The following is a 21,965-nucleotide window of genomic DNA, read 5'->3' on the forward strand; positions in this document are numbered from 1 at the left end:
AACGCTAAAGATATTTCAAAATCGTAGAGTGGTTTTCAAAATCCAGTGCAACAAAATGTATTAGTCAAGACAGAACAAAAGAGAACAAATACATTACTTGTATTAGTACTAAATAAACTAAATAGTATTTCACGGGTTTTTGAAAACCACTCTAAAAGCATTTTGTCTATTGGATGTTTCTCCGAGGATGTGACTATTAATTTAAAGCGGATGGCCTGTTAAATAGCGTGAATTTTAATAGATTTTTTTTACTTTGGTCGGTTGAGGTTTCCGTCGGCCCGCCGGAAGTAAACTGAGGCGACTGTAGCATGTTCACAATAACGGCTGTACACCTGTACTCTACATATAGCACATAGAACATGCCAAACAACCCAAAAGCTCGTACCAAAAAATACCAAGGATAGAACATTTTCACTTGGCCGTTAGTTCTATACCCCCAATAATCTTCAATCCCTAAGGTCTATAATTCAATCCGCTAATATCCGCCATGCTAATGCTAGACTAACAGCGAGGGTTTCCCGCCTTCCATCCTTATCACCTTTTTTATAAGCCTACGTGTAGCCGCTAATAATATCGATTTTTTTTGCGAGTCAGCGGCTACACGTAATTTACTTTATGTGAAGGTTGATTTCCGTCACGTTATATTTGACTTTCCCGTAATATGAGTGTCACGTAATGTGAGTGTTAAGTAATATGAGTGTCACGTAATATGTGCATCACGTAATATGAGTGTCACGTAATATGAGTGTCAAGTAATATGAGTGTCACGTAATATGAGTGTCACGTAATATGAGTGTCACGTAATATGAGTGTCAAGTGATATGAGTGTCACGTAATATGAGTGTCACGTAATATGAGTGTCACGTGATATGTGACAAAGGTCGCAGGGCCTAGAAAGATGCGATTCGATTCATCGTGTATCAATTTCCATTGTGCGGCTCGATACTGTTTACAACGCGTATGTGTGGAGTATTTAGGTTGTATGCATCATGGGCAGGAAGAAAACAGCGCTGATCATTCTCGCGAATATAATTATAGTCGCTGTGATATTTGTGGGCGGGTATCTTGTAGGGTATTTCGTGCATAGTGGTAAAAAGAGCGATGATTCAAGTGGCTCGAGAACCGCGGCGGCAAGGAGCTCGTACCAAGACAAGCTTGTCGGCATGATCAGTGCGTCTAGCATCGACGGCACTGTACGGTATGGACTATGATTTATTTGTTTAACGATATGAACGAATACGTATTAAAACGAGATAAATACCCGATTTAACAGTACAATCTGCGCACTCAATGATAATGAGTCCCGCTTGATCCTAGTGAGGGCTCTCGGTGCCATTCCCTATAACGTATTTAATGCCAATACTTTTGTGTTTCTGCAATGAAAGTTATTATATTTTTTTTTATAGCGCTAACATTTTCCATGGTTGCTTCACATTAAACACCCTAATACGTTTCCAGAACCCCCATGGAACTGAGCTTCTAGAAGGCCCACAGATGTCCCGAGCGGGAATCGAACCCGTTACAGTAGAGGTGTAAGGCCTCATACGGCGACGCGCTGGGCAACTGTGATTGTCGCGGTGTTATAGAAGCCCGTTTGGAGAGGCGGTACGTCAGTTTATTCAACAAGTGGAGACCCATATATTTCAATCATCCTCTAAAAAGCGCCTATTTGACCTGCACTCGAACCTCTCATAAGTTGCGCACAGTCAGCATATATATAGTAGGCGAGAAGTCCAGTTTAGATGTCACGAGGGTAAGGGGAGTGTTGCTGAGATGGGTGGTGGAGGTCCAGTTCCCTCGGCCTGCAGTTTAAAGAGCCATGCTCAGGCAGACTTGCATTTTTTCACGTGGAAGGCAAATATGTGGTACAATCATTATTTAGGCGATGGAAGAAGACGCTATTCAGGGGCGGATCCAGGATTTCAAAATAGGGGGTGGATAATGGCCGTGGTTCTTGGTAGGTCACATAGATCTAAAAATTTGTCACGTCAGCAAAGTCAAGAAGGCGATGGCACACGAGCAGTACATTCTCCGTAGTTTCTTCGAAGTGGCTTTTCATTTTATTTTGGTTAAAAAGGGGCAGCGGCGTAGCCAGGATTTTTAACAGGAGGGGCCCAAAAGGCCCTTTCAAATCATTTTCTCTTGTATTTTAGATAAAGTCTCATACATTTACTGTATTTTTGGCTGAAAGAAGGGGGGGGGGGGGCGGGCCCCCTGGGCCACTCCTCTGGCTACGCCGCTGAGGTGGGGGGGGGGGGGGGGTATGCACCCAATCCAATCTTTATCCGCCCCTGTACTATTGTTCCCACGTGGTACTCTGCAAACGCAGTGCTTGTCACCAAAACGTAATGCATTAGCAAAATCCAAAATCCTCTCGTTTCTGGTAAGGCATGTAGATTTTTTATACACTGGGACCTAATTTCAAGAGGTCCCTAATTTCAGAGCCGTAACAGGCCTCGAAATACTAGGGGAGGGGGCACGGTACAGATATATCAATAAACTTGTGGTGCACTTATAATTGTGTAAAATATTGGGATGGGGGACGTGCCCTCAATGCTCCCCCCCCCTCCCCTTGCTACCGCCCTGAATTTAGCGGCCACTACACTATACAAAATAAAAAAATATAATAATAATAATAATAATAATAATAATAATAATAATAATAATAATAATAATAATGATGATGATGATGATGATAATAACAACAACAACAACAACAACAACAACAACAACAACAACAACAACAACAACAACAATAATAATAATAATAATAATAATAATAATAATAATAATAATAATAATAATAATAATAATATATTTAATTTTAATTGAATCTTAATTTTGAGGCCTGCATAGAGCTGATGTGTGGCTCTGTCCCAAGGGTGGCCGCTTAAAAGAGGTTCAACTGTGAATATGCACTACTGATTTGTTTCAGATTCTTCTCCGAGCGTCCGCATATTGCAGGTTCCAAACGTCAGGAAGAGCTTGCAGACGAGCTGGTAAAGAGATGGAATGATTATGGGTTTGATAAAGTTGAAAAAGTCAAGTATGACGTTTTACTGTCCTACCCTGATCCTGATAAACCCAACACTGTCAAACTGATGAACGCAGACGGGAGAGTGAACTATACGTGCAGTGGGCAAGAGAAGGTACGAAATCATCCGTTCTGCCATGCATCATTATCGTCATCATCTAAATCGGTCTCCGCAAAACCATCAAACATCATTACTGTCATTGACATCATCACCATCTTCATCATAACCATCACATCATCGCCAACCTTATCATAAAAAAAACATATCATCATCATTAACACTTTTAGACTAATTTGCAAAAAAATACATTGACCGACTCTTGGCAGCAGTAAGCTTAACGCTTAACGTTTTCTAAATTTATTAAACTTTACGTATCCAGGTCCGCGATGCCGCTGAGAATGACACTCTGGTTGTCCGTGCCGTGTTGGGCTACGCACCAAACGGCACCGTCGAGGAACAGCTCATCTACGTGAACTTTGGCCGGGTCGAGGACTTCGAGCGCCTGCGAGATGAGCTTGGCGTTGTTATACAGGGGAGAATAGCAATCATGAGATATGGGAAGATATTCCGTGGCGACAAGGTAGGTGACAATTTTATAAGGAGAAATGGAGAGAAGATAGCAATCTGGAGAAAAAGGAAGACCTACCGTAAGCATTTCAAGGTAGCGCAACTCGTTCAAGTCCCTTTTTTTAGCTTCCTCATCAGAACACTTTGTGTTTATGTCAATTCTTTATACCTTTTCGGTACCAAAGGTTCCAAGGTTCACTCGTTCATTCTAAGCTTCGCGGCTCATTCAAAGTGAAGCTCGAAGTCTTTGTTCTTTTGGTACCTTAGTAGGGCTACATGAGGTTTTGCGCATAGCTATTCTACTTGATTTAGAACCTGTATGTGCCGCAGGTTGCCAACGCCGCTCGTTTTGGCGCAAAAGGAGCAATCATCTTCTCAGACCCCCAGCAGTATGCCCCTGAAGGAACGACCCCAGATAAAGTGTACCCCAACGGAGAGTGGCTACCGCCTACCGGCGTACAGAGAGGCTCTATTTACACGGCACTAGGTCTGTCTTTCTTTCTGTAATAGCCTGTTCTATTTACACGGCACTAGGTCTGCCTGTGTGTTTTTGTTTGGTTGTCAGTCTTGATAGCCTATTCTATTTACACGGTCTGCCTGTGTGTTTTTGTTTTATTGCCAGTCATGATAGCCTATTCTATTTACACGGTCTGCCTGTGTGTTTTTGTTTTATTGCCAGTCATGATAGCCTATTCTATTTACACGGTCTGCCTGTGTGTTTTTGTTTTATTGCCAGTCATGATAGCCTATTCTATTTACACGGTCTGCCTGTGTGTTTTTGTTTTATTGCCAGTCATGATAGCCTATTCTATTTACACGGTCTGCCTGCCTGTATGATTTTTCCAGTGCCTAACAAATTAACGTGGTATAATTATGAACAGCGTTGTTTTATTTTACGGACCATTAGATATTTGAACGGGGGAGGCACCCCCCAATACAACAATTCAAACTGCTATCCGTGATCGCAATTTCAGGTGCCGGTGTTGGCGACCCCCAGACTCCCGCTCTTCCGTCAATTGAAGGGATTTATCGGCGACCTCTAAACGAGAGTGAACTACCCACAATCCCAGCACAGCCGATATCGTACGGAGACGCCATACACTTCCTGCGAAACATGGGAGGTATGGAATGCCTTACAGATGCCAGCCACTATTCTGTTCTGTCATACTAGCAAAATACTAAGCAGTACGGTGAAGCGCTATTTTTATTGGCTGCTTTGTTGGAGCTATTGCGATGATTTTCATTCGCTCAAATCGTTGTCGCCGCAAAGCTCGGAGCCTCTGGTACCCAGGGTAATTGAAATATAAAATTGTGAACTTTTAAATAATTTAGATATACTTTTAGATAAAATCAGTTCTTTCTTACAAAGAAACTTTCTGGCTGATACGTAAGCGCTGAATTAATTGCATTTTGTTGTTGTTGGCCGCAAAAAGCCTGAGCGCGTGCGAGAAACGTCTATTGGCGCCAAAAAAAAAACCGCTGGGTCTCCGTGCATGCAATCAGCGCAAACAGCGTCAGAATCATTGGCATTTTGGCTATCAGAGATTTTTATGTTTACGCTGCTCATACTTTATCTCTTCAAAGGCAACAAAGCCCCCGACGACTGGCAAGGCGACCTCCCCATCACGTACAACCTGGGTCCGGGCTTTACCCCTCAGTCCAACCTGCAGAACAACATCAAAATGGAGCTTCATAACCACATTGAGGTGAAGAGCATCTATAACGTGATAGGGACCATATACGGCAGGGAGGAGCCCGACAGGTACGTCCTGATGGGTAACCACCGGGACTCCTGGGTATTTGGGGCCGTGGATGCCGGGACGGGGACTGGGACGACGAACGAGGTTGCGCGCGTCCTCGGGAAGCTAAAAAGGACAGGTTAGTTGGTAGTGGGAAAATTAACCTCCTCTTACTACCTGCTGAAGATTGTAGTTGAATAGCATTAGTGTGATGGGCTGTTGCGCCCAGTTACCACGGGTTACCTGTGTAATACCCATGCGCCCCCGCGCGCGAAAAAGAGAGAGAGAGAGAGAGAGAGAGAGAGAGAGAGAGAGAGAGAGAGAGAGAGAGAAAGAGAGAGAGAGAGAGTGAGAGAGAGAGAGAGAGAGAGAGAGAGAGAGAGAGAGAGAGAGAGAGAGAGAGAGAGAGAGAGAGAGAGAGAGAGAGAGAGAGAGAGAGAGTAAATACACATGATTGAGTTTTGAGTCTTCTATTCCTCCTAGTTTGACTGCTACAGAACCCTTGAACGAAGGGAGGAGGAAATTTATTAGAGCTAGTAAGCATTTACATTTTTGATGGCAAGATACTTCAATTTAATTTCATTCTTTATCCCACGTGCAATCGCTATGTCTGTAATTGAAATTAGGGGGGAGGGGAGGGAGCGGTGCTCAGACATAACCATTTTCATGGCAGTCGAAGGGATGTGCGCGCCTTTGCGATCACCCCTTGCCACGCACGGGCTACGCATCTGTCCCCTTCACTCACCTCCGATCTCTTACAAAGCTCCATTACACGGCATATAGCCGAAGTATGGCTTGCGTGAACTTGCCCCCTTTATCGAGGTCCTTTTACTTACGTTATATTTCATCTTAGGGTGGACCCCTCGGCGCACGGTCAAGATGTGCAGTTGGGCTGCCGAGGAGTATAGTAACATTGGGTCACGTGAGTGGGTGGAGGAGCACCGTAAGATTCTGGACAAGCGTGCGGTGGCTTACCTTAATTGTGACATGGCGGTCGGAGGGTCGTTTGCGATGAGAGCCCGAGCTACTCCGCTGCTTAAAGGTATGGCATTGTTTTTTTTTATATTTTGTCATTTGGTCTTTTCTGCTCGGCCCTTCGATTTTATTAGAACTGAGCAAGGGCGCTGAATGGTTCCCCGAGATTTTGATCTGCTCGGCCGATGCTCGCCATAAAGAAATGCTCGGTTCTCGATCAAAACTTTAAGGTTCTAAGGTTCCTTGCATGCTAGTGATTTTAAATAATTCTCTGCACTCGAGTAGAGCATACCCAAAATATATTCAGTGAACATCCTTGGAGGTTGGCTTTTATAATGCTTAAACTAATGGGGACAACTACCGTACGCCTCTTATCATCAAAATTGTTGAAAATATTGGGGGGAGGGGAGGGGCAGCACGTGCATCAAAGCATCGATATGTGCACGAAAGTGGACTCAAATTATACGGATAGCCTTTCCTATTTAAGCTAAGGGAATTTCTGCCCCCCTCCCCCCATAGACTGAAAGACTGAAGACGCAGAAATACCATGCGAGCCACGGTGTTTGGGACAAATTTCATGCGTATACTAGCGAAAATCCCCTGATACTTAGAATAAAGCAATGCAATAACTTATGCTGAATTCTTCATTCTCTCGCTGGTATTTGCGATCGGTTCGTCTGAAACCGAGGCTCGCACTGTCCTTAGTACCTATATTTAGTGGGCAAAGTGGTGGAACTCAAAACTGGACTTTTCACCCGCTTGATCAACAGGCCTAATCTGGAAATGGATGAGCAAAGTAACAGACCCAACAGACCCAAACAACAACATCTTTGACGTGATGATCAAGAGACTACCGCCAAACAAGATGGACCCTGGTAAACCAAATGTCCAGGTCCTAACTAGTGTCAGTGACTTCGCGCATTTCTACCACCACATGGGTATCCCATCCACGGATATGACCTACCAGTACGGCTACAAGGGGAAGATGTCCTCCTACCCAGTATACCACTCCCAGCACGACACATACAAATGGGCTAGCACGTTCATGGACCCGGGCTTTGTGATACATAAGGCGATGGGTCAGTTACTCGGAGGGATGCTGCTAGAGCTTGCTGATACTCCATTGTTACCGATGGACGTGAGACTATACGCGGACGTCATCAATAAGACGCTTACGGTTTTAAAGACAATAGAAGGCGTCACCCTTGCGCAGAGAGGGATAACGCTGGAGTTCTTGGAAAAGGCGGTCGCGAAGTTCTCGGAATCCGCGCGGGCGTTTGATAACGTGAGATCAAGCGTGGAAAAGAACCAGGATAAAGAGTCATTCCCAGTCTTGCGTAGGCTCAACAATCAGATGGTTGAGGTTGATAAGGCTTTCGTGTACCCTTATGGTTTGCCAGGGAGACCGCTAACCAGGCACGTCGCTTTCGCACCCGAGAGATATAACGCATATGGAAGCTCGAGTTTCCCTGGAGTGAGCGATGCGATATTTGACGCGAAGAGAGGGCACGGAAGCTGGGATGAGGTGGAAAAGCAGATTTCTATTGTGATGCAGTCGGCGTTGTCGGCAGCAGAAGTGCTAAAGATCGACGGCGAGGCGCGTACTATCAAGCTTGAATGACATTACCGTCAGTACAGGTGATAAATACATTAGGACGCGCGCTACGATGGCCACCTTGACAGTCTTAGCCATAAGGATGCGAGAAGCGTGCTACATGATTAACATAGACTTCTTGCTATTTCACCAACGTGGCAAGGGAATACTTCAGTGTGCATTAAAAACGGTGACTTTGGCATGCTAATCAGCTTTCTCAATACTTTGTATTGGTGGCCACGGTAGCGCGCGTCGCATGGTAAACTTTGTCTTGGTGGTCACGGTAGCGCGCGTTGCATGGTGAATTTTGTATTGGTGGCCACGGTAGCGCGCGTCGCATGGTAAACATTGTCTTGGTGAACGAGAGTGCGCGTCGCGTGGTAAATTTTGTATTGGTGGCCACGGTAGCGCGCGTCGCATGGTAAACTTTGTCTTGATGGCCACGGTAGCGCGCGTCGCATGGTAAACTTTGTCTTGGTGGCCACGGTAGCGCGCGTCGCACTGCAACAGCATTGAATTATTGTGCAGCAATAAACCGAGGGCTTTGGCAAGTAGTAAAGTTTGTTTTAAATAACCTGTTGTTTTTGTTGTCTAGTGTTTCTTTCCTAAAAGTCTTAAACCATATTTACTTTATATTTACGAGCCTACAGAGGACGAAGCGAACTAGAGCCATGCGTGGCCCTATATACTACAAGCAGTCGCCGCTGACTCGAGCGTTCCACAAGTGGGCTCTTAGAGCCTTACCAAAGCCACAATTTTAAAGTTAAATTACTTTATTTCACGGTATACACCAAAATCCATCCCTAAACCATTTTTATGTGAAGCGCGAAGAAATTAGTGGGTCTAGGTTCGTACATCACTGTACTTGTGAGCACATGGCACGCGCCATATTGATTCCTCAAGCCGGGTCTACACTTGCGTTCAAGCACAACCGACGTTGTAATAGAGAAAAATTAAAAGAGACAAAAAACACACTGACCTCAGCGATAACTAGAGCTTGTACTGAAAGTCTACACTGCAATGTTGGGCTTATGCTAGCTCTATATATGCTTACGCTCTTGTGTGAACCAGGCTTAATGTCAAAACTTAAATAAATGATAATGAGAAGAGTTCAATAACGTTAAAACACTAACACATGTATATGTTTATATATAAAACAAAACCAAACCACACACAACAAACGCAGTTTTTTGACAGTTTTTTTTCTGCTAGACAGCGAGCTTTTAGCTTATTATGAAATTCACCCTTTGGTGGCGGTTGATTTACTGCGATTTTCAAAATTCTGCAAACATTTCTGGCTTCTGTCATTCACACTAACGGAGCTTTACTTGAGGTGGCGTGATTTGAGACCATTGGAAGTGCCGCCCAATAAACCTGCTTTAAGGATTTTGAATAACTGGAGCAAGAAGGCCATTAAGGCTGTTAGAAATCGCCGACAAGAGTTAAAAAGATATTAAGTCCATTTCTAGCGATTATATAGTAAACTGGCGTTTCAAAAATATGATTTAAACACAGAAACAGGATCACTCCACTGCGTCCAATGTAACAGTTTGTTATTGTTTTTGAAATAAATTTCAATTACGATATTTTCGAAATAACCATCCACACCAATTAAGATTAAATCAGGTCAGTCAGATAACCGGATTTCGGGGGAAAGATAACGAGTAAAAAAATAACTTGTCCTCCCAAATTCGTGTTGATTCATGGGGTATTATCCTTCAATTGTGTACAAGTGATAATCGAAATTTAGTTAATATCCAAAAGCTGTTTTGGGTTGCCAGTGATATTCGAAACCTAAAAATATATCCAAAAGATGTTTTAAGTTGCATTGATATTCGAAATTTAGTGATATATCTAAAAGCTGTTTTAGGTTGCCAGTGATATTCGAAATCTAATAATATATCCAAAAGATGTTTTAGGGTGCCAGTGATTTCGAAATTTAGTGATATATCCAAAAGCTGTTCAGGAAATGATAACACTGTCTAGTCTAGTTTTCATCGACGCTTTTGTAGTTGTAGAATCCCTCGCCACTCTTTCGTCCCAGCTTGTTTCGAGCAACAAGATCCTTGATAAACTCGGGGCATTTGAAAAGCTCAACATCCGGGTACTTCTCTTCCCAGCCTGGACAAGGTAACGCAGAAGGTAAGTACTTCATACAATTATGAATAAAGAACTTAAATAGCGCTTGTACAGATCGGTAGCAGGCCTCGGAAAATTGGTGGCTCGGTCAAGGATCACCAAGAAAGTTGAGGGGGCACAGCCACGCCCCTACGGGTCATTTCCTTATAACTTTATTAACTGAACTTTTTTTCAAAATGTTTACGCTGTTCAAGCCGAATCTGATTGGTCAAAGTTGTTCAGCATGGCCCGCTTTTCTGTGTCCTCACTGTAACCTGGTCCTTCGACAAGTCTATTTACATTTGAGTACCGCAATCCTCCCCCCGAACCCTCTCTGTTTTAGGCTGGCTCCATTGCCTCTCACACGACGCCAAACCAACTAATACTTTTTTGTAGGCTATGTTATGGGTGTGGCTCACCTTTAAGGATAAACTGTGTTGTGTCAAGTCCAACATAATCTGCAAGCTCGAAAGGTCCCATGGGATATCCTGAAAAATAAAATAAAAAATGGTATATCATTATCATGAGATACCCAGAATCTGCAAGTCTGCCTTTTTCATTCCTTAGTAAACGGTGATAATTGGGTTGGGGTTTATCTTCGGCAGGGCCTTAAAGCATATAGAGACCGGGCGTGCTCCCCCCCCCCCCCTCCCTTCCCCAGTTCTCTTCTAAACTTTTCGAGGCCGTTACGGCTCTGCTCGGTAAGGCAGAAAAAAGCCTCCGAGAATGGTTAGGGTTTTGGAGGGTGGGGAATAGAAAGTGACGGCGGAAAACCACCAAAGCATACGAGGATGAGGGGAAAGCGGGGTGTAACTGCAACACCCCCCTGGGACTCAAATAAGATAAAAAGGGACCTCATTTGGAATAAATACAGCCTAACTACAAGACATTTTGCATAAAAGATTAACTCAGCCATAATCTCGCCTTATCTCGCTTCACCTTTAATATGACAAAATATTTAAATATAGTCATAACAGGGGAATCAGGCTAGACCTTTGTCGTTTTTTCTTTGGATAAAAATAAGGAAATCCGTTCCGAGTTCCAGAGAAATAACAGAGTTACACAGTGTACCGAATACACCATGTATCAGAATACACCATACGGGGAGGACGGAGGGGGTTGCAGAATCTTGATCAAATACACAATAACAATACAAGTGTCTGTAGCCATCTAACAGCAGCTATCAGCTTAATCTATGGTGATACAGGCACTGTGTAATGGCCTTGAATGATGGCGACATAGTATTTATAATAATGCTCCTGGTTAGGGGTGGGTGGCCATTTAGATAATTCAAACGTGTTTAAAAGCATTTTGTTCCCAAATTTCAAAAAAGGATTAAAGTATAATGCCAACATAAACGAAGAATAAAGTGATTAGGTCATGTTTGTATGTACTATTGAACTATGCCAGGCGCCATTTTGTCATTCTAGCAAAATGTCAAGTGTGAGAAAGCATCCAGTTCCATTAGCTGATTCGGTAAAGCTATTGCAATATCTAAATAGCTTGTCTTCCAATATTAAATAAAACAAAAAAAATTATGTGCGGCTCACAAGGGCTCTTTTATGTCTCATGCCAAAATGTAACATTTTTTATCAAGCATTTTTCAGCTATTGTTACTTTTGCTCGAAAATCGAATGTAAAAAGCTTAAATGTTGAATGGCTGAATCTCTAATGTCTGGCGGTCATCTTGCTTGCACTATTATTTTTTCTATTTCATCCTATCATCTAATAAGGACAAAAGAATTTTTTTTTCTTAGTCAACTTTATGTGACCTTTTGGGAATGCATCATTAGTTTATCAATAAAAGAGTGTTTAAAACAAGAAAGCGAAGATATACAGCTTTAATTGTTGTAAAGGATTCCTTTAATCAGTAATACAAAATCAGTGGAGTGACACAATCTTTAGCTGAGGTATGTCTGGTATTGGTCAAGTCTGAAAATATTGCACATAATCAAGAAAAGAGTATAATTTTTATAAGGAATAAATCCAGAAAATATACTAAATATGGGGCAATATTCTAGTCAAATTTCACTCTACACTCAGATCAAAAATTATAATTTCAGAGAAAAATAGGCGAGTAGACCAAAACGTTTAAATTTAATATGTTTAGATAAATATAAAACGTAAAACATTTTGTTCCTTGATAGTAACATCATCATCTCTTACAATAGATTAAGCCAAAATAGCCTAAATATGCAGAAACTTCAACAAAATTTCGACCTGTAGCAAGCTCCCTGGTATAGTTCAGCAAATACCATTATTACACATAATTATACTAGGGCATAAGCGTAAAACGTCTAGAACAGTTTTGATATCAATTATAGGTTTGGAATTGTGGTATACCGAGGATTGTAGATTAGACATCTTGTGATGTGAATTCATTCATGCATAAAACTACTGATCCTAATAATCACTTAGTCCTAATTGACACTAAAATTAGTAGCAAAATAAACTACAAACCTTGCAAAACTCTGTATGACTCTAGAAAATAAACTCTCTCAAGTTTGTCCATCAATAAATCTCTCAATCCGAATTGCTATATAATCCTTTGTCTAAGGTTGTCACGGAAATTTGTATAAACCAATATTGATCTAAACTCAATTACAATTTATCTGTTAACTCTATTGCTCCGTGTGATAGTTTATATTTATTTATCGGGTCCTGGCTTGCACCGAGACATTCAACATCTTGTAACTTCCCAGACTGCTAAATGTTTTGATATTTATCGTCAAAACTCCAACCCAGTAAAGTCACGAGACGAAGATAAGCTTTGCGAACCACAACAACCACAGTTTCCGGGCATGCACCATTCAACAACACCATAAAAATACATCTGTTCTTAAACTAGTTCCCCTACGGGTTCCCCATCGGCGATAGCCTCGGTTTGCTCGGATTGCGCTTTCTCGTCAGAAGCATCACCGTTGCTTTGCGGGGTCGCTTTCTCCTCCTCCTCCATGTCGGGCCCTCCGGGTCGAATTCCACTCATGTACTCTTTGTACGAAAACCCCGATTTAAAATCGCTGTGTGGAAGACCTTCCCCTGCTCTTCTAGGCTTGGGCTTGGGTTGGACATTTTCTGGGACTTTAGTTGGCGGTTGGGGATGTCGTTTAGCCGGTTTAGGCGCTGTCGGAGGTGCTTTATCGCGCGGACTATCCACAGTCTCGCCCCCTGGTTTGAGTGCCATTCCGTCAACTCCTTCTAATTGTAAATCCTTGTTGGACTCCGTATCGCTCGCACTACCGCTTGAATCCGCCTTCGAGCTGACGCTTTCAGTGCGTGAGCTAACACTTTCTCGATCGCTCGTGGATTGAGCCCCCCCTTTGTATCCAAATGGTCTTGGTTTGAGCGCATCTAAGTGCGACGAGCTAAGCTTTTTCTGTAGGAATCTCGGACCGGTGCTTGGTTGGTCATTCGGGGAAGCATTTATCTCACCGCTCGCATCTGATCCAACAGAAGGCCTTCCTTCCCCCGAATAATCAAACGACCGAGATCTTGGATGGGGTTGAGGATGAGAGCTTGTGAAAGAGGGACGTTTGAAAGGCTGAGGCACGGCGCTTGCGAGGGAAGGTTTGCGCGGGGAAGCAACAGGTTCCGAAGGTGCGCTTCCTTCGCTCCCGTCATCTTTACGCGGCGCTTCGCCTCCTTCTGCCTTCGTCTCAACCACTTGCTCTGCCTGCTTCGGCTCGACAACAGGTTCTTCTTGTGTCTCTTTGACTTCTTCTTTTTGTATTTCCTCCCTGACAGCCTCCACTTTCTCGTTTTGCCCGCCATCCTCAACAACATCATTAGCATCCTTCGCTTCGAGCTGACCTCTAAGAGTTCTGTTTTCGGTTTCGAGAGTCGCTACTCGTTCCGTAAGCTCTTGGATATTTCTCTGTAACTCGTCATTCAGAGTTTGAATTTCGGCGCTTTTTTTCTCGGATTCTCGATAGCTGGAGCTCACCTGACCGAGCTGCGACCGCAACTTTTGTATCTCCATCTCCTGGTTACAACACTGCTCCTTCAACTCAAGACACTGCTGACTTTTATTCTCTAACTTCACATTCATCTCCTCCATCCCTTTGACCATTTGCTTGACCAGCTCCGTGGCACCATCCTGCCCGCCGTTCCCTTCCATAATTTTGCCGTCTGCTTCGTCGTTTTTGTTCTCGGTTACGTCCTCCGCGACAGTTGGCTGTGGTTTCGAATTCCCGTCGCCAGCGTCTTGTTGAGCGGATAAACTTTCGTTACCCGGCTCATCCATTGTTTCGCTCTCTGTAGCGTCGTTGGTCGCTTCTTCGAATTCCTCGACGTCGTCACGCTTTCCATTATCATTCTCAGGTTCACCGGAGCCCTGAGCGTCCAAATTGGCGTTCTCCAAGGCCTCTAGTAAAGCGCTTTCAACCTCTTCGTCCGCCATGGCAAACTCGCTTTCCGTGTCTCTCTTACTTCCTAGTGGGGAATGCGTGACTAGAGCTTTGTCGTACCCGTTATTGTTTTTACATCTGAAAGGCGCTGGACCATTGAGATGTTTAAAATGGTCAGGTATAGCTTTACAACTCAAGGACCTCGTGTCCCGTGCTTCACATTCCAGCGCGAATTGACCTTCTGTTCCCAGACGTATTTGCTTACTCTCAGAGCCACTAAAATCACGAGGGAGGCAACTTTGTGACAGCAGCTGATCAGAGCCTAAAGCACACGTGTTTACATCATTAGCGCCGACACGTTTCTTGCCGGTAGGATCTTTATTTTTCCCGAATACTGCATTTGTTTCTAAAATAAATTCTAATTCCTCGACAAGATATTGCAGGTCAGAGATTGGTGGGCTGTCACTCAGCATTTTTTGGTGCCCCTAGTGCGGTTGTGGTTATCATGAATGTGTTTAGACTTGCTAATGAGGCGATGTAGAACACATTCAAGATCAGCTGCTCTTTCCTGTAACGCAACGATTTGGGTGTCACGCAAGCGTACTTTGCGATCACCAGCGTCTAATCCCACAATGCCTCGCGAAGTGCAGCGCTTTCGGACTTTTCCGCCGCTATTTCGCGCGTGCGAACTTCGTTTAATCCATGAAGACACTCGTTGTATTTCGATTGACATTCTTGTATCTTGTTCTGCAGTTTGGCGATTTCTTCTTGGAAAATTTCAAAGGAGATCACATTTCTTTCATCTGCATAATCTTCCATCTTCTATCTGGTTATTTCGGCACACAGCGTCGGACGAAACACAAAGTTACCCGCTATGCTTTGACAACTATTCAATCGCAGAAAAATATCACGTTTGTTATTTTAAAGTTGTGAGCGTTTTCTCCCTTCCTCAATGTCGATTGCTATGCGATCTCAAGATTTTAAGAGTATTAATCTTCTTCCAAACAGAACATCTTCCACGCACCTGTCCTCCTAAAGTCCCAAAACAAGATACAAGTCTCGGATCCCAAGTCTCAACGACTTAACATTCAATATCATAAAAAGTTGTAAGATTCTCGGATAAACTAAATCGAGATTAATTCGTCGACCTTCTATTAAGGTATACATGCAGCGGGATAGGGAGCGTAGTTTACTCTAGCCGCTAAAATTCTCTCTCTTTCAGGACCCCCTGATGTGTCTCGCTATCTGAATTCTCATTTGTCGAGACAAAATGCGGTTTTCTTGTTATCATTTCCGACGATAATGAACATATTGGCCAATAATCGAGTTAATTTGTGTCTTTGTTAACAATTGTTCTAACCAAATTATAAAAAGCAAATAAAACCAACCGGCTTTTCCGTGCGACACGCTGGGTGTCGATTAGTTTCGCTACCACTGGCAAAATATATTTATGGTTGTTTTGTGTTTCTATTAAAATAGTCATAGCTCTAACTTGTTGAGAAAACTTAGGTTGCGGATTTCATTAGCCGAAACAGGAATTTCAACCCTGATGTTTTGCAACTTATTTTGACCTTGAACTTATGTAGTACATAGCGTAGGTGATGATCAAGTTAAAAAAAACAACATAGTAATGAAAGCTGTAATTTCCACAATAGAGTGAATATGTGTAAAAAAATACTTTTTTAAACACAATCAATGGGGTCTTTGGCAGTGGGACACGCGTTAACGAAGTCACCGATACAAGCTTCAATGGGAGACACCTCCCCCCCCCCCCCTAAATTTGCAGTAATAATATCCTTTCACATTTTCTAAGGGAAATGTTGTGGGAAGGGTTGGTAAAAAAGCAAACACAATTCATAAAAACTTCAGAAGAACGCACGCATCTAAAACCAATAAAGAGAAAAAACATGATTCCACAAAAAGTCCACAAGATACAATGACTACTACAATGGACATTACATGTGGGCATTACAACCTCCACACGCCTCCACCAGCACTTAATGGTATAATAAGAATAATAACATACATGCACAAATTTCTCGATTCTGATTGCTGATTGGCTGAGAGCAGTGCAATTTTCATTGTAACACCAGTGCAGAAAGTTGTAATACCAGTGCACTTACATTAAAAGTCAAAATCCACGAAAATTTGAATGTTCTTACACGATAGATACTGTATAATACTCTACACCAGTTTCAAAACATTTTTTTGATAAAAACAATTCAAACATTAGAAAGAAAAAGCGAGAAATGACATGAACATTGTTATGATTTCGATGCGAAAGTTTAATTTTCACAACTTGCACTTGTGAGTTTTTCAAAAAGCTCAAATTATGATACTTCTTGAAAAACTCACTCGTTCAACTTAATCCCGAATTGAACTCGAAACTTTATGCTTACCTATACTAACGGTCTGTGTCTAACAAGAAATTGGTGCTTACCGGCTCCAAGCTTCATTGCAGTATCAATATCCTTAGGGCTTGCATCACCTGAAACACGATGCACAACACATACTCAGCCACGGGACAAATATAGTCAGATGATCCAGCACCTTCTTTCTTTGTCCACAACAAAAGGACCTTGGGGAAGTGACACAGACCACTGAGTATCCAGGGGCAGATACAGGGGGTGGATGGGGTGGATATCCACCCCCCTTTTTGATTAAAAAAAGTCACTTTGTTTGAAGAAAATAAATGTCTCTGAGGGAGGGGAGGTACTGTGCATGTGCCTTGGCCTTCTTGACTTTGCTGACACGGCAAATCCAATTCAGCGCGACGTATGTAAGATCTATGTAGTGACCTACCAAGAACCACTGGATCAGTTATAAGCCGTCTATCCGGCCATTATCCATCCCCCATTTTAAAATCCTGGATCCGCCCCTGCTGCACTAAGCCGTCTATCTGGCCATTATCCATCCCCCCATTTTAAAATCCTGGATCCGCCCCTGCTGCACTAAGCCGTCTATCTGGCCATTATCCACCCCTCATTTTAAAATCTTGGATCCGCTCCTGCTGCACTAAGCCGTATATCCGGCCATTATCCATCCCCCCATTTTAAAATCCTGGATCCGCCCCTGCTGTACTAAGCCGTCTATCCGGCCATTATCCACCCCTCATTTTAAAATCCTGGATCCGCCCCTGCTTTACTAAGCCGTCTATGTGGCCATTATCCACCCCCCCTTTTAAAATCCTGGATCCGCTCCTGCTGCACTAAGCCGTATATCCGGCCATTATCCATCCCCCCATTTTAAAATCCTGGATCCGCCCCTGCTGTACTAAGCCGTCTATCTGGCCATTATCCACCCCCCATTTTAAAATCCTGGATCCGCCCCTGCTGTACTAAGCCGTCTATCCGGCCATTATCAACCCCCCATTTTAAAATCCTGGATCCGCCCCTGCTGTACTAAGCCGTCTATCCGGCCATTATCCACCCTCCATTTTGAAATTCTGGATCCGCCTCTGCTAGGTATCTAACCCTACTCCATTTCAGAGTGGAATATTAGAAAAATACAATTGTTAAAACATTCAAAATTCACCTCCAAATCCACCTTTGCTTTTATTATGAGTGCCCTTGGTTTTTCCTCCCTCCTCTCTTTGAAAGTCTAGGATCCACCAACACCCTTCCCTCCAGTAATTTGGTTATATGGGGGCAAACATTTTGCTGACATCTTTTCCCCCAAACTCAATTATGTCTATGTCAATTATCTATCGTAGTATACACCTATTTCCTACATAGGTTGCACCGTAAGGGGTTCATGAGTAACATATAAATGGCTGAATCCTGGTCTCTGAAAGCCGTTTGAAAGTTTAGGGCTACATAAACAAGAATTCTAAAACATTTTAATCTTGTGTTTGTTTTTATTTACGCTTGTTTTCTTAATCATTTGATACCCATAAAGCACTGCGGGTTAGGACACATGGATTCCATCAGTGCAACCATAATTGAAATACACTGTAGGTGTATAAGTCACATGTAATGCCTCAATGTTTTGGTTATTTACCTCTTTCCAACATCCTGACAGCCTCAGCCAAGTATGGCACCAAAAGGCGATTAACAATAAATCCTGGAGTATCCTGGAATAGACAGAAAAAGCTTCGTCCAGTACAAACTATCTTGGGCTTGTTTCTGTGGGACATATACCTACATAGGGACAGGGGATATAGCTTTGCCTCCAATGGAGCCTGATTTTTTCCTAAAGGCATATGAAAAACTCACACTGCCCATCCCCAAGCCTGCAAACAAACAGTGAATGTCTGAAGCTTGCCTCCCCCCTCTCCTACCAAGGCAGACTATACACAGTTTGAGTTAGCTGGATTTCATATTCCATTGTATCACATAGGTAATATATCTATTAGTAAAACAATTTGATAATGACCATTTGGCGATTAGGCTAAGAATGGAGGGTTCAGTGAAATATTGTTGAAGATTTGCCTAGGTTTCCCTAACTTATTACAGGCCACGGTTATACAACACACTTATAGTTACAATGGCTTATTGTACATATGGCTGGTTCATTACTGTCAAAAGTAACTGGAAAAGCACCAGTCAAATCTAGGAGCAGATCTACATAGTTGTGGGCCAAGCTAGCCCCATCCCCCCATATTTTCTTATATTTGGCTTAAAAATAACAATAAATATAAGATAATCCACACAGAGAACAATGAATCGGGCCCACCCTTTCTTGAAACCATTGCTTCACGGCACACTCTTTTTGGAACTCATGTTATTCCTGAGTGTTATACACATTATATGCAGTAATCATGGTGTGCACTGACCTTGCATGAAACCGGAACCTTGCCCAGTTTCTTCCCAAATGTTAAAAGTGTGTTAAAAGTGTCATCTGATGTCTGCTGGGTGCGCACAACCTACGTTTGGTTTACAAAATATGCAAAATTACTGTATATCTATAAACAAGTTTTGCTAATACTATAATATAGTCTTTTATGTGCGTCAAAACAATACTTTTTAAGTTTTTCAATAAAAAGTGTGCAGCATCAAATCAAGACTTGTCAGATGGATAAGAGAGTCCAAACATTAGTTTGAAATTGTATTTCAATATTTAAAAACTCAACTTGAAATTTTATATATTCCAGACATTACATAAAACCTAAATAATACAGAGTTAGCTACCTCCCAAAGATTGTAATCATGAATTGCACCAGAAAATGAGTTAACCAATAAGAGTACAATACCTCAACAAGCTTCATGACTGGCACAGGGTTAAAAAAGTGTAATCCGCCAAATCTGTCATGTCTGTTTGTTACACTACTGATATCAGCTACAGGTATGGAAGAAGTGTTTGTGGCAAAGATACATTGACTGCAGAAAAAAATAAACAGAAAATATCACTTGGCATTGTTTTCATTGGGTAATTTGGAGATTTGAAAGGCTCTACAACCAAAGTTGTCCAAACTATACTGCAAAATTAATAAATTCTATTTGCAGGGATGAACATGCAAATAAAAAAATCAAACATGCAAATAAAAAAAAATTGGTCACTTACGGGGGTGCTGCCTCGTCGAGTGCAGTGAACAGCTTGTGTTTGGTCCTAAGGTTTTCTACAATTGCTTCAATAACCAAGTCAGCATCAGCCACAGACCCAGGAACATCAAGACTTATCTTCAGTCGAGACATGGTTCCTGCAACAAATGTCTTGCCCGCCTAAAAGAAAAGAGAAGAAAAGAAATTAAGATTTCAACAGAAAACTGGGCACGTCCCAGGCACGTACGCAGGGGGGTGTGCAGGGTGAACGCGCCTGTGTCCAATGACAAATAGCTAACTGAGTCTTCTGCAAGTCTAGAATCAGCTAATCGTCCTTAAATGCTTTTAAGAGATCTTGGACGAAATAATTTGCAATTATGCAGAAAGACTTGGTCATTATAAATTTGTGAATTGCAAGTCCCACCTCAACATCATCTTTAAACTGCTTCTTGGCAATTCTCTGCATGCTTCTCTCAATTGACTGTAAGGTTTTGATCAATATGGCATTCGTCTGGTCTACTATTGTTACGTTGTGATCTGTAGCGGCTGCAACCTGAAATATTAGTCTTTTATTAAGGGGGAAAATCCAAGATTTATCAATGGGGGGAGGTAAACAAAACATAAATAATATGACAGGAAATTTTCAGCTTACAGAGATTTTTCCCTAGTGTTTCTTAGTGTTGTATTTGTATTGTTCTTATTCTACAACTATTTTGGCAGGAACTAGTTCTCTATGCACATAGCCTTGTTCCATAAATACCCATTCTTTAAGGACTGACAAGTAGACAAGTGGACAGTGGTAAGAAGTTGACAAAAGTAGACTTGCACTAAAAGATTGAGTGACCTTTTGAGTGGCAAATTCAAGCCACAATAAACACATAAATGACTGCACTTACCATGCCAAAGAACAACAAAAAAATAAATTCTTTATATGAAAATGGATGCTTTCTTAAAAAAATTCCAGTGATTCGTAAGAGCTAAATAAATTGCTCTTTTATGATTATATTTTGCTGCTAAAAGCCCGAGTGTGCGCTAGTTTGCTACCCAAATAGTAATGTGATATCCTAGCACAAGTCCCAGTGGATGACTAAAAGGATTTGGGGCGTGGACCTGCTGATAGCTATGAGGTGGTGGGGAGAGGGGGGATTCTGTAGTTTTTCCCAATTATTGCAACCATTGACTTTATAACATAATTCCACAGAAAAAATATAGATAGCATAAAAATCAATTTTGGTGGTTTTATTATTGAATTATTCATGCTTGCTATGAAAATGTTTTGGCTTCAAACAGAAGGAAACAGTCAAAATAAATGCAAAAAATAATATAAATGTTACATAACTTGGGGAAAGAAAAAAAATGGAACAAGCTGCAAATGTAACATTCCCATGGAGACAAAATTTGATTTAAAAATATCATAAGTATAAATATAATAAGTATGATCGGCGTTCGTTCATGTAAATAAATAATGGCCTTTGACGATAATTTTGCTTAATTCTTTTTGTCAAATCACTTTAAAGGCAGTTCGCTAGTAACATGTTGATGTTGAGACTTTTTTCGTAACACTATACGTATTTATGTTGATAAAACACTTAAGCTTGATGTACTCTAGAGTAAAGTACATGCACAACACAACACAATTTTTGTTAGTTCCGTGACTGGAGCGAATTGTTTTAAGAGAGTGTCTTTGATTTTATTGCATGACCAAAACTCCATTCACAATCATCAAAAGCTTTCTTCACACATTTCCAATTGCTATGATGCAAATAGGTTTATTATCTAAACAACATATTACGCAACACAAAACAAGAATCGTACAAACCTGTGCTATGCCTGCCCCCATAAGGCCTCCTCCAAACACCGTGACATTTTTAATAGCATCTCTTGAAGAACTCGTAGAAAATCCAGCATAGCTGAGTGGTAGAGTCTTGTGTAGGCTTTGAGCCCCAAGGAGAGCTCTTGAGGATGTTAGGAACACAGCTTTAAACCCAATAGAAGCCATGATCATGATTTGGTGTTTCCCTGCTTGATCGTACCGGCGAAGGTTCGAAAATGTGGCAATCAAGCGAGAAAAGTGAGCAGGCGTTTTATACTGCGAACCGAACAGACTGGGA

At 42.0% G+C, this 21,965-nt stretch overlaps 2 protein-coding genes across 2 annotated transcripts; one reads left to right on the plus strand and one right to left on the minus strand.

Moving 5' to 3' along the window:
• Positions 1-70: 70 nt before the first annotated feature.
• On the plus strand, positions 71-8,484 carry LOC5518380 (putative N-acetylated-alpha-linked acidic dipeptidase). The gene is made up of 8 exons (XM_001638349.3): positions 71-1,198; positions 2,936-3,149; positions 3,415-3,615; positions 3,933-4,089; positions 4,577-4,723; positions 5,187-5,480; positions 6,195-6,383; positions 7,087-8,484. Exons 1-8 carry the CDS (start codon positions 990-992, stop codon positions 7,935-7,937), a joined length of 2,262 nt encoding a protein of 753 aa, XP_001638399.2. The 5' UTR covers positions 71-989; the 3' UTR covers positions 7,938-8,484.
• A 181-nt stretch (positions 8,485-8,665) lies between these two features.
• Positions 8,666-21,935, minus strand: LOC5518441 (hydroxyacyl-coenzyme A dehydrogenase, mitochondrial). The gene is made up of 9 exons (XM_001638279.3): positions 21,674-21,935; positions 20,279-20,407; positions 19,877-20,034; positions 19,566-19,692; positions 19,149-19,238; positions 18,374-18,446; positions 16,815-16,862; positions 10,448-10,516; positions 8,666-10,031 (listed from the first exon to the last, which is right to left on the minus strand). Exons 1-9 carry the CDS (start codon positions 21,857-21,859, stop codon positions 9,898-9,900), a joined length of 1,014 nt encoding a protein of 337 aa, XP_001638329.2. The 5' UTR covers positions 21,860-21,935; the 3' UTR covers positions 8,666-9,897.
• Between the last annotated feature and the right edge of the window lie 30 nt (positions 21,936-21,965).

This window comes from Nematostella vectensis, chromosome 11 (genome assembly GCF_932526225.1).
Source record: "Nematostella vectensis chromosome 11, jaNemVect1.1, whole genome shotgun sequence".
NCBI classification, from domain to species: domain Eukaryota; kingdom Metazoa; phylum Cnidaria; class Anthozoa; order Actiniaria; family Edwardsiidae; genus Nematostella; species Nematostella vectensis.

What these genes read in the sequence shown, in the direction of transcription:
- LOC5518380 (XM_001638349.3), top strand. Translation starts at nt 990, where the DNA reads ATGGGCAGGAAGAAAACAGCGCTGATCATTCTCGCGAATATAATTATA. An exon ending in CGTGCAGTGGGCAAGAGAAG is followed by an intron (nt 3,150 to 3,414) that starts GTACGAAATCAT and finishes TTACGTATCCAG; the next exon opens with GTCCGCGATGCCGCTGAGAA. An exon ending in CTTCCTGCGAAACATGGGAG is followed by an intron (nt 4,724 to 5,186) that starts GTATGGAATGCC and finishes ATCTCTTCAAAG; the next exon opens with GCAACAAAGCCCCCGACGAC.
- LOC5518441 (XM_001638279.3), bottom strand. Translation starts at nt 21,859, where the DNA reads ATGATCATGGCTTCTATTGGGTTTAAAGCTGTGTTCCTAACATCCTCA. An exon ending in TGGGGGCAGGCATAGCACAG is followed by an intron (nt 20,408 to 21,673) that starts GTTTGTACGATT and finishes CTAATATTTCAG; the next exon opens with GTTGCAGCCGCTACAGATCA. An exon ending in AACACAGTTTATCCTTAAAG is followed by an intron (nt 10,032 to 10,447) that starts GTGAGCCACACC and finishes TACCTTGTCCAG; the next exon opens with GCTGGGAAGAGAAGTACCCG.